Source organism: Alosa alosa, chromosome 21, assembly GCF_017589495.1.
Source record: "Alosa alosa isolate M-15738 ecotype Scorff River chromosome 21, AALO_Geno_1.1, whole genome shotgun sequence".
Classification (NCBI taxonomy): Eukaryota; Metazoa; Chordata; class Actinopteri; order Clupeiformes; family Clupeidae; genus Alosa; species Alosa alosa.
Genome location: NC_063209.1, coordinates 3,187,493 through 3,199,144, shown reverse-complemented (window position 1 = coordinate 3,199,144; position 11,652 = coordinate 3,187,493). Strand labels below are relative to the sequence as shown.

The 11,652-nt window shown below is 44.4% G+C and overlaps 1 protein-coding gene across 3 annotated transcripts; it reads right to left on the bottom strand.

Moving 5' to 3' along the window:
- Positions 1-8,092: 8,092 nt before the first annotated feature.
- Positions 8,093-10,994, bottom strand: p2ry4 (pyrimidinergic receptor P2Y4). 3 transcript variants are annotated; one of them, XM_048231420.1, is made up of 2 exons: positions 10,697-10,994; positions 8,093-10,130 (listed from the first exon to the last, which is right to left on the bottom strand). In XM_048231420.1, exon 2 carries the CDS (start codon positions 10,125-10,127, stop codon positions 9,045-9,047), a length of 1,083 nt encoding a protein of 360 aa, XP_048087377.1. In that variant the 5' UTR covers positions 10,128-10,130; positions 10,697-10,994; the 3' UTR covers positions 8,093-9,044. The 3 variants fall into 3 exon arrangements, with proteins under 3 accessions (XP_048087377.1, XP_048087378.1, XP_048087376.1); XM_048231421.1 differs by having other exon boundaries at positions 8,093-10,127; positions 10,756-10,994; XM_048231419.1 differs by having other exon boundaries at positions 10,756-10,993.
- Positions 10,995-11,652: the final 658 nt, after the last annotated feature.

The following is an 11,652-nucleotide window of genomic DNA, read 5'->3' as shown; positions in this document are numbered from 1 at the left end:
CATCACACCGCGTGCTCGTGCTTTCTCCTCCCAAGTCTATACTCCGTGTCTTCAGAACATGACCTTGTGTCTGTCTCCATCATTTACTGGCTATGGCTTGCTTGATATTGCTTCTTATTGATATTTATTTCTACAATGTTCTCTGACTCAATCTTCACACTCACCTTGAGCTCATTGACCCTCCTGGTTTTTCCTTTTCTTCAGTGCTGTTTATCTTTTTCCTCCACAGTTCTTTTATTCCTGACTTGTTAAGAATCTTTTGCTCAAGGTAAGCACCAAAATCTGTGCTTCATACCTTGCACCTTGCTTTACTGAAAGGATCAAGGTTGGTCCATTGGCTTTCCATAATGTACAAAACACTAAAGAAACAATGTGTGCCGTAAGTTAGTGATAGTATATGCTGACAAAATAAATGAAACCAGTTTATTTTTCTTATTGGTCTTTAGTGCAGGGATTTTCCTAATAAATAGCATGATTATAAATGCACCGGTAATATCTTGCTACTTCTGAACCATTTATCATGCAAAATTTAATACAAAGAACTGACCTTCAAAAATGACAGTCTGCTGAAAAATAAAAGGCTAAATATACAGGGGGAAAGTATGTCTAATCAAATCTATTTGAATAATGTGGGCATTTTTTGAAAAGCGTAGTTATATTGCCTTCCTTGCTGGAATTGACATTCAGAAAGTGCATGTCTTGGGAAAATAAGTGTACGCTGTTGAAACTTATTTCTCACTCACTGCAGCATAGCAACAGCTACAGACATAAATAAACATACATTGTGTTGGGGGTCTGAGGTGGACAACAGTGAATCTGATTTGCAAAGCCAAAATACGAGAGTGGGTAAACGAGCTTGTGTGTGTGTGAAATGCGTGTGTGTGTGTGTGTGTGTGTGTGTGTGTGTGTGTGTGTGTGTGCGTGCGTGTGTGTGTGTGTGTGCGTGTGTGTTGGAGGTGTTCTGCTGAGGGCAAACACACTGTTTGAGAGGTGGTGTTGGAATTACCTGCGCCAGATAATGGCAATGCATTAGATTAACTTTCTCCTCCTTAAATGCGACACATTTAGGTAATCTTGTCCCCCCCCAAAAAAACATGTCAATGGTTGAAAAGCAGCTCTCGCGCTATCAGAAGCCTCTGGTCCCGTCGCACTGATGCAGCAGGCAAGACGCTCCCGTCGACTGTCAAAATGCACGCTGCGATCTAGTTATAATATAATTGAATTTTCATATCAGAGGGGAGCAGAGTCCTAGCAGACAATAGGAGTGCTGAGTCCTCTCTGATATTGGCACAGGCCCTTTGCCACGCGCATGAAATCAGTATGTTAATGTTCCACAGAGGGGCTCCTTTTTAAGGCCACTTGTGCGTCTGCAATGTACCACCAATGTGGTTTCATTAAAAAAATGCAACTATTGATAAGTAGGCAGCCAGCACAACCCTTGGACTCAACCCCCCTCTACACACACACTCACTCTCTCTCTCTCTCTCTCTCTCTCTCTCTCTCTCTCTCTCTCTCTCCTCTCTCTCCCACACACACACACACATCCCCCACCACCCTTTCCTTTACCAACAGCAAGCCTTCAGATACCCATGCACCCCTCAGCACCTCCTCACCACACACACACACACACACACACACACACACACACACACACACTGTCCCCCACCACCCAGCCTGCACTCCATTATTAAAATTGTAATTTATTTTTTCCCGCTCAGAATGACAGCTTGCTTTCTCTTCTCAGCAGTAGGCAGTGAATCACTGCGCTTTAATTACTTCCCTAACTTCGCTGACCCTGCGAGCGGCTGCCTTCCCAGAGAGAAAATGGGGCCCTGACAAAAGGCTCCCGCGCTGGCGGCCACTCCTGGGCTCCTGTTTTTTTTTTCAAGATGCAGAAATTTATCAAGCGCTGGGATTTTGTATGATTTTGTTACCATTTCACCTACTATCTTTCCTGAGCAACCTCAGCAACCCCCATACACACACACACACACACACACACACACACACACACCACCCGGCAACCATTCCTCTTTCTCTTCAACCTCCACCCTATACACACACACACACACACACACACACACACACACACACACACACACACACACACACACACAAACAAATCACTCCCTAACTCCCCCTGTATGTGCAGAAAGTTTTCCCATTAACTCAACACAATCACCCCAGCAGTGTACCTGCTGTGTATGTGTGGGTGGCTAAAGGCGTGTGGCTACTTCAGTGTCCGTATACACTACCACTGACCCCAAGCACTTCCAGCCGGCTCCAGCCCCTGCGAGCTGTGGTCCACCCCGTGGAGAGAGAGAGAGCAGGGGCCGGTGCAGGGCAGTTGGGCCACAAGGCCAGGATCAGCAGCGTTGAAAGAGCCTCTTGATCTCCCTTGCGGCCTTTGGCCCACAAAAGGTCAGGGTCAAGCTGACCAAGAAAGGTCCTGTTCCTCAAAGCCATTCACACATAGAGTCCACGACCGGACTAATGGCAGTGTCCTCTGGCCACAGGTCAAACATGAGTGAACTGCCACTAATAGGCTCAGGTCAGCCAGTCTTAGTGAGTACACAGAGAGAATACACACTGAATAAGGGACAGTGCAGCCTGTGGCAACAACCATATAAACAACCGTGGAACTGAGCAACATCATGTATCGCTGTGATCTGCAGACCACTGCCTGGAATCCACATGAGTTCTGGCCTGTACTGTAGGAACCATCCTGAGCCTCAAACATGTCCACCACACCAATACGGCCCCTTTCTGCTTTGCTCTAACCCCATGGCCCCTGTTTGCATGGCTTATTAAGGTTGCTAATATGGTGTAATCCCCCCTATCGCTCTCACCTTCTCGCTGTTCCATCTCAGCTTTGTTGGAGAAGTGAGGCTGGGCTGCTGCTGGTGGCTGGGTGGTGGTGGCGGTGGTGGCAGTGGTGGTGTTGACGGTCTGATAATTGAATGAGCGATTATCCCTCCCATTATTAGACAATGATACAGAAAGCGCTGCCATATGTCTGGAATATTAATGAGAGGCTGCGGAGACTCAGATAAGCGCGGGGGCTTGCGCCGTGGCGCTGCAGGGGTTAAAACAATTTGCTGGCGGTGTGCGGCCCCAGACGCCTCTCACTGTGGTAATCCTCCTCCCACTGCCCTCCCTCCCTCCCGCGCCACACACCGCGCCGCACCAAATGCCTCCCAGGTTCAGTGTCGCCCGGCGCCCACGGCCTGCCCGCTCTCGTGCCTGGGCTGACCTTGCTGTTGCTCCTGGAGCAAACATGCCATTGTTAGACGGAGGTCACTAAAGGCCATCATGAAGGTTGAAGGCTTTCATCACCATGGACCGACCTTCACAATAGACTGTGTCAATATTTTATGTCGGCTATAATGGGGTTAAACCTCAAGATAATTCTTAAATGTTTATTCTGAACAGACATTTCTCTTAAAATGACTTTAAATGTGTCCTCATTTAAAAACAAAAATGCTGTCAGTGCATCACAGATATAACTACATTGTGTCCCTATGTCCTCTCACTTATTTTTCTGCCTCTCTCTCTCTCTCTCTCTATCTCTCTTAATCTCTGCCTCTCTCTCTCTCTCTCTCTCTTTCTCTTTATCTCTCTCTGTCTCTCTGTCTGAGCGGCAGCGGAGCAGAAGCAGGTAAAACATTTAGGCAGCAACAGCCCTCTGAATCTTCATGCCAATCAACAACTAACATCTATTAGCAAACGGAAAGCAATATTTCCCTTTTCTCCTGGGCCATGAATGTGCGCGGCGTGCTGAAGTACCTTATCATTGGTCTGATGGCCAGAGAAAGGGCCCGTTTCCATGGCGACCATGAAAGCCAATGGATTCCTTTTCAGGGGGATAATGAACTTCTCTCCTCTTTTATGTCACTCCTCCACTCGGCTTCCTCGCACTCAGATTAGAGCCTAATCCACGCGTCCTTGAAAGCCGCCATTTAATATGACAATATGCAGAATATGACAAACAGCTGCAGAAAGGGCTAAATTAGCAGAGTCAACTGACATTTAGGCAAATATATGACACAGAGAGCCTAGCCACACAGAGCGGCTTTTGTCAGGACATGCGCAGGAATCACTCCACATGCCCCTTTGTTTAGATGGTGAACCTGCAGCAGACCCTCCAACACTAGCTTTGGTTTAGGACAGATAACCAGGCAGCATCAGAGAGTGCTGCCCTCAATGACTGACCTCCCATATGCAATGCAGTTGATTTCCTTATCTACAAATGATGACTTCTTACCTCAACCAAATCATCTTGGGGCATTTGCAACTCATGCTGTTTATGCAAAATCTGAAGTGCCTTTGCTCTGAGCCAGATGACATGCAACCAAATCTCCATGCATTACATTATGGCTTAAGGTCTGGCTTCACTTGTAAACGATAAAGAAATAACCTGAAATGTGTTTATGTCATAAAAATGTTTCACTAATTGAGAACTATGTATGCTTTTAGTAAAACATGTTTATGACAAAATGGGAAATTAAAATAGCACATTCACATGCCAGCCACAATATTTTTGGATGAATTAGTTGAATTAACTATTGGGGAAAGTATACCTTCTAAAAGTTGTTATTTATTATACCTAGTACAGACGGAAGACTGTATTGTATACATTTATTCTAACCTTCGTGTATAATATTAGCGAGATCAACACTGCTTTTCATTTTATACAGTGAAGAATACAGGTTTATAATGACCAATACAGGTAATGTATACAATGTGTACATCCATCTGAATCTACAGTTGGACGACTGTATAGTAAAGTTGGATACCACAGACAAACTTATATTCCAGGTCACTACGGTGCCATATTCCATAATAGTACTAAACATTCAGGTGCTGCCTCCACAGACATTGCCACATGGCCTGTATTACAGAGAAGGTTTTTAAAAAAAAAAATCTGAACAATATTTCATATTAGATACATTTATGTTTATGCTGGAAAACGTTCTTCATTTTATTCACACAAGGCCGAAGGCAAGTAAAAAGAAGGTATGCTATTGATGTTTAAATGGACTGCTATTTCCAGCTGAACTGTTCTCTGGACTTTGCTTTTCACATGTCACATAAAGCACTGAGGCAGCAGGAGAAATGTACAAATCCAAATGAGGATAAAAACACTCCCAGCAATCATATGAGGACAAGGATAAGAACACTCCCAGCAATCATTTACTCTATACTGCAGTGTGTGCAATATGTCAGCATTATTCTCATTTAAGGGAGATTTTCTTCCCCTGCTGATCAATGCCTATTCACTAAGTCTGCATGTACCAAGTGAGAATATATGCAGTATAGTTTCTAATTACTGACCCTTTCAGTCAAGTACAACTATGTGAACATAGTCAACACTGTTTTCCACAAAGTAAATGACTGCAACAGGTTTAGTAAATGTAGCAGTGAGCCATTAACTGTTGCCTGGAACAAGAGGGACATCTAGTGGTCAAATGAAGTCAGATCCAAAACAATCACAGGCTGATCCTCCTCAACTCCACTTCCCTACGACGCCCATGAATTCCTACATTTCATAAAGTACACATAATGTTATTTCAGGCATGTTGGGCTAATAGCCAGTAGAAATGCAGGAATGGAAACCAGGAAAAAAATAACTTACTTACAAAACCCACCTAGAAGAAAGAGAAAATGAACACACAATAAATACATAACATAGAAACAATACACAAATAAATTATAATGCATTTTATAGTGGTGGTGAAGCATTTGTACATTATTTAGGCTGCAGCTTTTAACCCATTCTAGATGAAGCATGGTGTAATGAGTAAATATAATTTCAGATACTTATCACTGGTCAACTGCTGATAAGCATGATTGTGATTTATCTGCTTGTAATCTGGTGATGTTAGAAAGGTATGTCCACATTTTCTCTTGGCCTGGTGAGAGTAAGGAGGAAGGTACTCTTAGGTTGTAGCCTTATTTTAGCCACAGAATTCCCCCTGAACACTAACATCCATTTTAGGGTTGGCTTAGTTGTAGATTGGACATCAAATATCCTAAATTTCCCAGAGGACCATGGAACATTCGCGTTGCTATATTTCCTGCACTGAAATAATGAGAGCTCAGATGAAACAATACGGTTCCAGACAGAGCACTTCCTTGTGTTGCTCTCTCCATTCTCCTGCTTCCTCCCATTGCTTTCACCCTGCTTTAGGCACCACACCCACCCCAGAGTGGCACCCACTGCTTTCTCAGACACTCCAGTATGTCTTGGCATCTTTGTCGACTGTCAGAGTTCACATCAGGTTATCTCAGGCTCAGTCTCACCAAAGGGATGCTCTCATGGAAGAGATTGTCCACCCCTGGTCAAATGGTATGTTATATGAAGAGAAGAGTGAGCACAGGATGCACTGAAGGGAATACAGCTAAAGGTCACACATGCTTTTTATCATTCTAAGTAGGCAGATCAGGGTTAGATCAAAATATTTCAACACAATCCAGCGTCAATCCACCAACTTGTTGCATTGTGTTAACAAGTCCTGTGGACTGCCTACTTTAAAATAGATTATTTTGGCCACAGTGGCAAAAATGCATGTTTGAAGATACATTAAACGGGTGCAGAATTTCATGATCTGAACACCTCTCCAACTAAGCAGTCATGCTTGAGGCTTCTCCTGCAGCAGTGGCATGGGGAACATTTCACTGGTGGAGAGAGGAATGAAATAAATGAAATGCCAGTCAATTCTGAGAGGAATCATTTACATGTAAAAAAGCTGAGGAATGAAAACAGGACACTGATGCTAAACACACCTCAAGGTGATAACAAATGAGTTGGCTTTCTAACTGTAATCAAAAGTCTGTTGAAAGACCTCAAGAAACCGTGCATGCAAGACGGTCCAAGAATCTCACAAAACTAGAAGCCTTTTTGCCAGGAGGAATGGATAAAACTCCCTCGGTGTTTGATCAGTTTGATAAAGTTTGATTAGCCAAAAGGGCATTTATACTGACCATACAGGCTGCTACAACTTATTCCATGATTGAAATCAAAATGTAATCTTGCTTAAAATACTAAAGATTTGTCATCTTTTGGAGAGTCTTCAGGAAATCTTTCACTGATTTAAACAGACATTTGAACAGGGGTGTCAAACCTGGCATGCCACTCCAAACTCCTTAAAAGCCCTACCTAATGTCTCAGTACCTTCCATTAGGACTTGCTCTATGCTATTTCAAACACACATGACCTAATCACCCTCACTTGATTTAACCTGAAGGGAATGTAGCACCCAGTAGCTTCTATAACACTTACAGGACAACACTAGAAACATGAAAAATACAATTATGAGATGATGGTCTATTCACTAACCCTCCGGTCCACTGTGATGCAGTGCACAAGTGGAATCAGTGCAATGAGATGTTTTGGTAAGAGAGTGTCCAAGAGTGAACGGCACAAAGTTATCAGTCAAAGAAAGTTGGTGCCGGCACACAAGGAAGCCAACACAGTTATTCATAAGATTTCAAATGTGTGCTACATGTTGATTTTTATTTGCATAAAATCCCATTGTTCTGTGAAAATGTGAAATTAAATGGAAATGAATTGGAGACGATGACACAATCAAAGGAATAATGCCTTGTTTATTATTCAAAAATGATTACATACATATGGCTCACATATATTTTGTTTAAGATAACAAATGAAATGGCACTGGCCTCTTGGACATGTGTATACCTGATCCAGGTGACAAACAAAATATTATGTATTGCTATGAATAATGTTACCTCAGTTTCCAAATGGATAAGGGAAAATCCCTATTGTTGGTTAACTAAAGCTACTGAATGTAGAGAGCAGAAATCTGGAGGTGCTCAAAGGCCCCACCCTCTCCACAGTCTCCACAGACACAACACAGCTGTGTGCTTTCCTGACTCAATGGTAAAAACAGCTGGAGGGGCCCCGGAGGGACCTCGGGAATCTTTGTGGAACTGGGCCTGTTACTATCGACAATACACAGTCAACATCACGACCAGGGACTCAGGACTACTGCACACCCACTCCCCACCCCCACCCACCCATCCACACACTCACACACATACACACACTCACACACATACACAACACACACACACTCACACACACATACAGACACTCACACACATACACAACACACACACACCCACACACACACTCACACACACTCACACACACATCACACACACACCTCCCATTTTCCTATCTCCAACATTTCCCAAGATGCCATGTTTAATCTGTAACATGAGCTGTGGATCCACTCCGTTCCGACCACAAATCTGAATCTGAATTGGTTGTGTTGTTACGTCCTCTTGTGTTGGCAACAGTTTCTTCACATTCAAAATGCTCAATTTCCTTGCAGCTTTTCACTGCACAATGCTTAGCACTGTCTGTCTGAATGCCCCGATAAAGAACTTTGGCAAGGCACCATTATGCATGAGAAGATTATAATGACTTTGTGCTTCAGACAGAAGCTTTCAGACTCAGTATACAACGGGCTCTGTGTTGAAATTTCTCAGTGGCAGCAGTAGGCGACTACATTTCACCTCAGAGGGACAAAGGGGCCGTTTTGTCTACCAGCCGTAGTGAGATGAAGTGGTCAGCCCAAAAAGAGCAACTGCAGTGCGGCAATCACTCAAAGCCTGCCTGTGTGTGGCCGGCGCTCTCCTATAGATGTGGTGGTTTTAGCTGGCTTTTATGCCCGCAGTGCTGTGCCCCTTAGTCATATAAACAGACCTGACAACAATTGGAAAGAGGTTAGATGCACACACAGGATGTGGTTAGGTGAAAAGCGTTTCAGCGTTCTTGGACAGTTTGCCTGTATTTTGGGTGCCTTGTATTGTTTACAACAGCGCCAATGGCTGCTCTCCTTTTGGGCTGAACTTCTGAGGGCTGAGATGTGGATGGCGTGCTGAGGCTGGTCTCAGCACACTTGATTAGCAGCCCACAAGCGGCACCAGACCTCAGAGCGGCTCCTTCGCCACCGCCGCTGGGTGCGTTCCAGGCCCAGCGGTGTGTCTTCTGAGTTTGTGCAGAGTTTGTGGAGCTACCGCTCTGACTTGGGGCTTTCTTTGGCCTCCGCATTCTTGTAGACCAGAGCAATGTCATTCTTGTTGTTGTTGGACGGCGTCTGCTGATAGGCTGCGGAGCGCGAGTTGGTGGTCTGCCGGGTGAACGCGCGCAGCAGCCTGGAGCGGTAGTGGTCGCCCGCCAGGAAGTAAAGGATGGGGTCCAGGCAGCTGTTGACGCTGGCGAGAGGGCGCGTGATCTTGTAGGCAAAGTTGACCACATTGAGAAACGGACAGTCCGCGTCCAAGAACCTGTAGACGTAGTAGAGGGTGCGGGTGATGTGGAAGGGGACGAAGCACACGGCAAACACCACCAGCACCACCACGATGAGCTTGATGGATTTGGTGCGGGAGGAGTTGCCCTGCTGACTTGAGGACAGCCCTTTGCGGGGCCTGCACAGTGCCCGGGCCATCAGACAGTAGCACACCATGATCACAATGAAGGGGATGACGAACAGCAGCACCATGACCACGGAGCTGTAGGTGAGGAAGTAGTGGAAGTCCTCGGGTCGTGTTGTGTCGTGGCACAGGGTGTCGTTGTCACGTCGAGTGGTGGTGACAAATATGAGCTTGGGCACCAGGCATAGCGTGATGGCCACCCACACCGTGAAACACACCAGGTGGGCATGACGGGGCTTTATCATGGTGAGGGCGCGGATCGGGTGGCAGATGCCCAGGTAACGGTGGACGCTGATGCAGGTGAGGAACAAGATGCTGCTGTAGAGGTTGGCGTAGAACAGGAAGCGGACCATCTTGCAGGTGACCACACCGAAGGGCCAGTGGCTGCGGTTGGCGTAGTAGTAAATGAGCGTTGGCAACGAGAGCACATAGAGGGTGTCCGACAGGGCAAGGTGGAACATGTACACCGTACTGGCGCTCCATGGCCGCATCTTAGTTATAAACATCCACATGGCTAGGGAGTTTAGTGCCAGCCCCACTACAAACACCAGCCCATAGGACACGGGCAGCAGGATATACTTAAAGTCCTCTTCAAAGCGGCAGGTTTTGTTGACCACACTCATTGTAGTCAAATGTGGTGTGAGCGAAGTGTAGGAGTTCATCTTCTGATTTAAAAGAAAAAAACACAACTGAGTTGGTCACAGCTCTAATGCGAAAACCTCCTGAACTTCAACATATTTTGATATATACACACACAGCACATTTAAATATCCACCTACATTTACGAAAAAGAAGTAGCCTATAAGTTATTTTTCGTAAGGGTAGGCTCAGTTCCTTTTGGTGCTATTCGAAACCTGAAACCGAAATTCCTCAAAATCTGTAATTGACAACATTCCCTGTAAGAGTAGTTACTACAACGGAATAACCATATTATGCTGTATTTGTAGCATCAATATGCATCATACAAACCCTTATGTACTTTTAGGCTAAACAATTGTACTACAAGTGAATTATGAAAATGTCGAAAAGTCAATGTATTTTCACATCTCCGTATTTTATCTTCGAATTAGCTCAATATTGACCTCTATTGCACTCTGGAATTAATTCAAGCGACAACTAAATAAACGATGACTATTTGTTAGAGAAATTAACACATGCTTCGGACGCGCAACACAACACTCATCGGTTAAATAGCGCTGGAGAGGACTCCAGGCGACAGTTAGATGTTTACCTTTTTTGAGATCTTTGTTTTTCACAAATGTTAAATCCAACATAGAATTAATCACATACCTCTGAAGCATGTGGTCGTGTTTACCCACTCATCCGAGTTTTCACTGATAGATGCCTGCATGACTGAGTTGGTAAGCTGGATATGAGCGCCGCATGTCCTCCCCTCCTGTTCTTCTGTGGACCGCCCCTACTCTGTTCTTAGACAAAACTTTCTGCACGCTTTTAATAGGCTACTGCTACAGTTCGGAATGTCGGCTATACGGTGAAGAGAACTAGCATACATATTTACCCATCTTCTGCGTAATAGCTGGACATGTTCCATGTAAATGTATGTTGCAGTTTCATTCTCGCATGCATATTGCACATATACAGTTTAGCACAATTCTATCAGTGTTTTGTGAGAATAAAAAGTGCCTGTCATTCGCCAAATAGGAAACTACTGGCCGATGTTGTCTCATAGCCTATATAAAATATCTCTCTGAATGAACTAGGTTACCTAAATGCTGTAAGTTTGGAAAGCCATAAGCCAGCACTTTCTCTTACTCTATGTATGTATGAGACCCAAACAAGCACATAGTGGGCTATGCTCACTGTGACAGCAAGAGGACAAATGCTTGAGTGTCCATCTATTCTTAGGCAGCACAGTCACCCAGTGTTTGTGGTGAAGTTAATATTTAGTAACAGGGTTCCATTTGAGTACAACAGGTGATCAATATTAGGCCAAGCCATGTGGGGCAGTATAGAGGGATTTTAAAGGGCCAAATAGGGGCCTAAGGGAAAATAGTATTGTTTCTATATTCTACTTATTTTATAGATGAGATTCAAGAGTAAACTCTTGAAAGCATTATATTCTTACCAACAATTAACATTTGTCAAATCCTCCGTATTTACATTGTATTGTATGTCGCTGCTCTAAAGAAGGAGCTTTTTTTATATAAAGTCAGTAAATAACACTTA

Coding starts and splice junctions, on each gene's coding strand:
- p2ry4 (XM_048231420.1), bottom strand. CDS start 10,127: ATGAACTCCTACACTTCGCTCACACCACATTTGACTACAATGAGTGTG.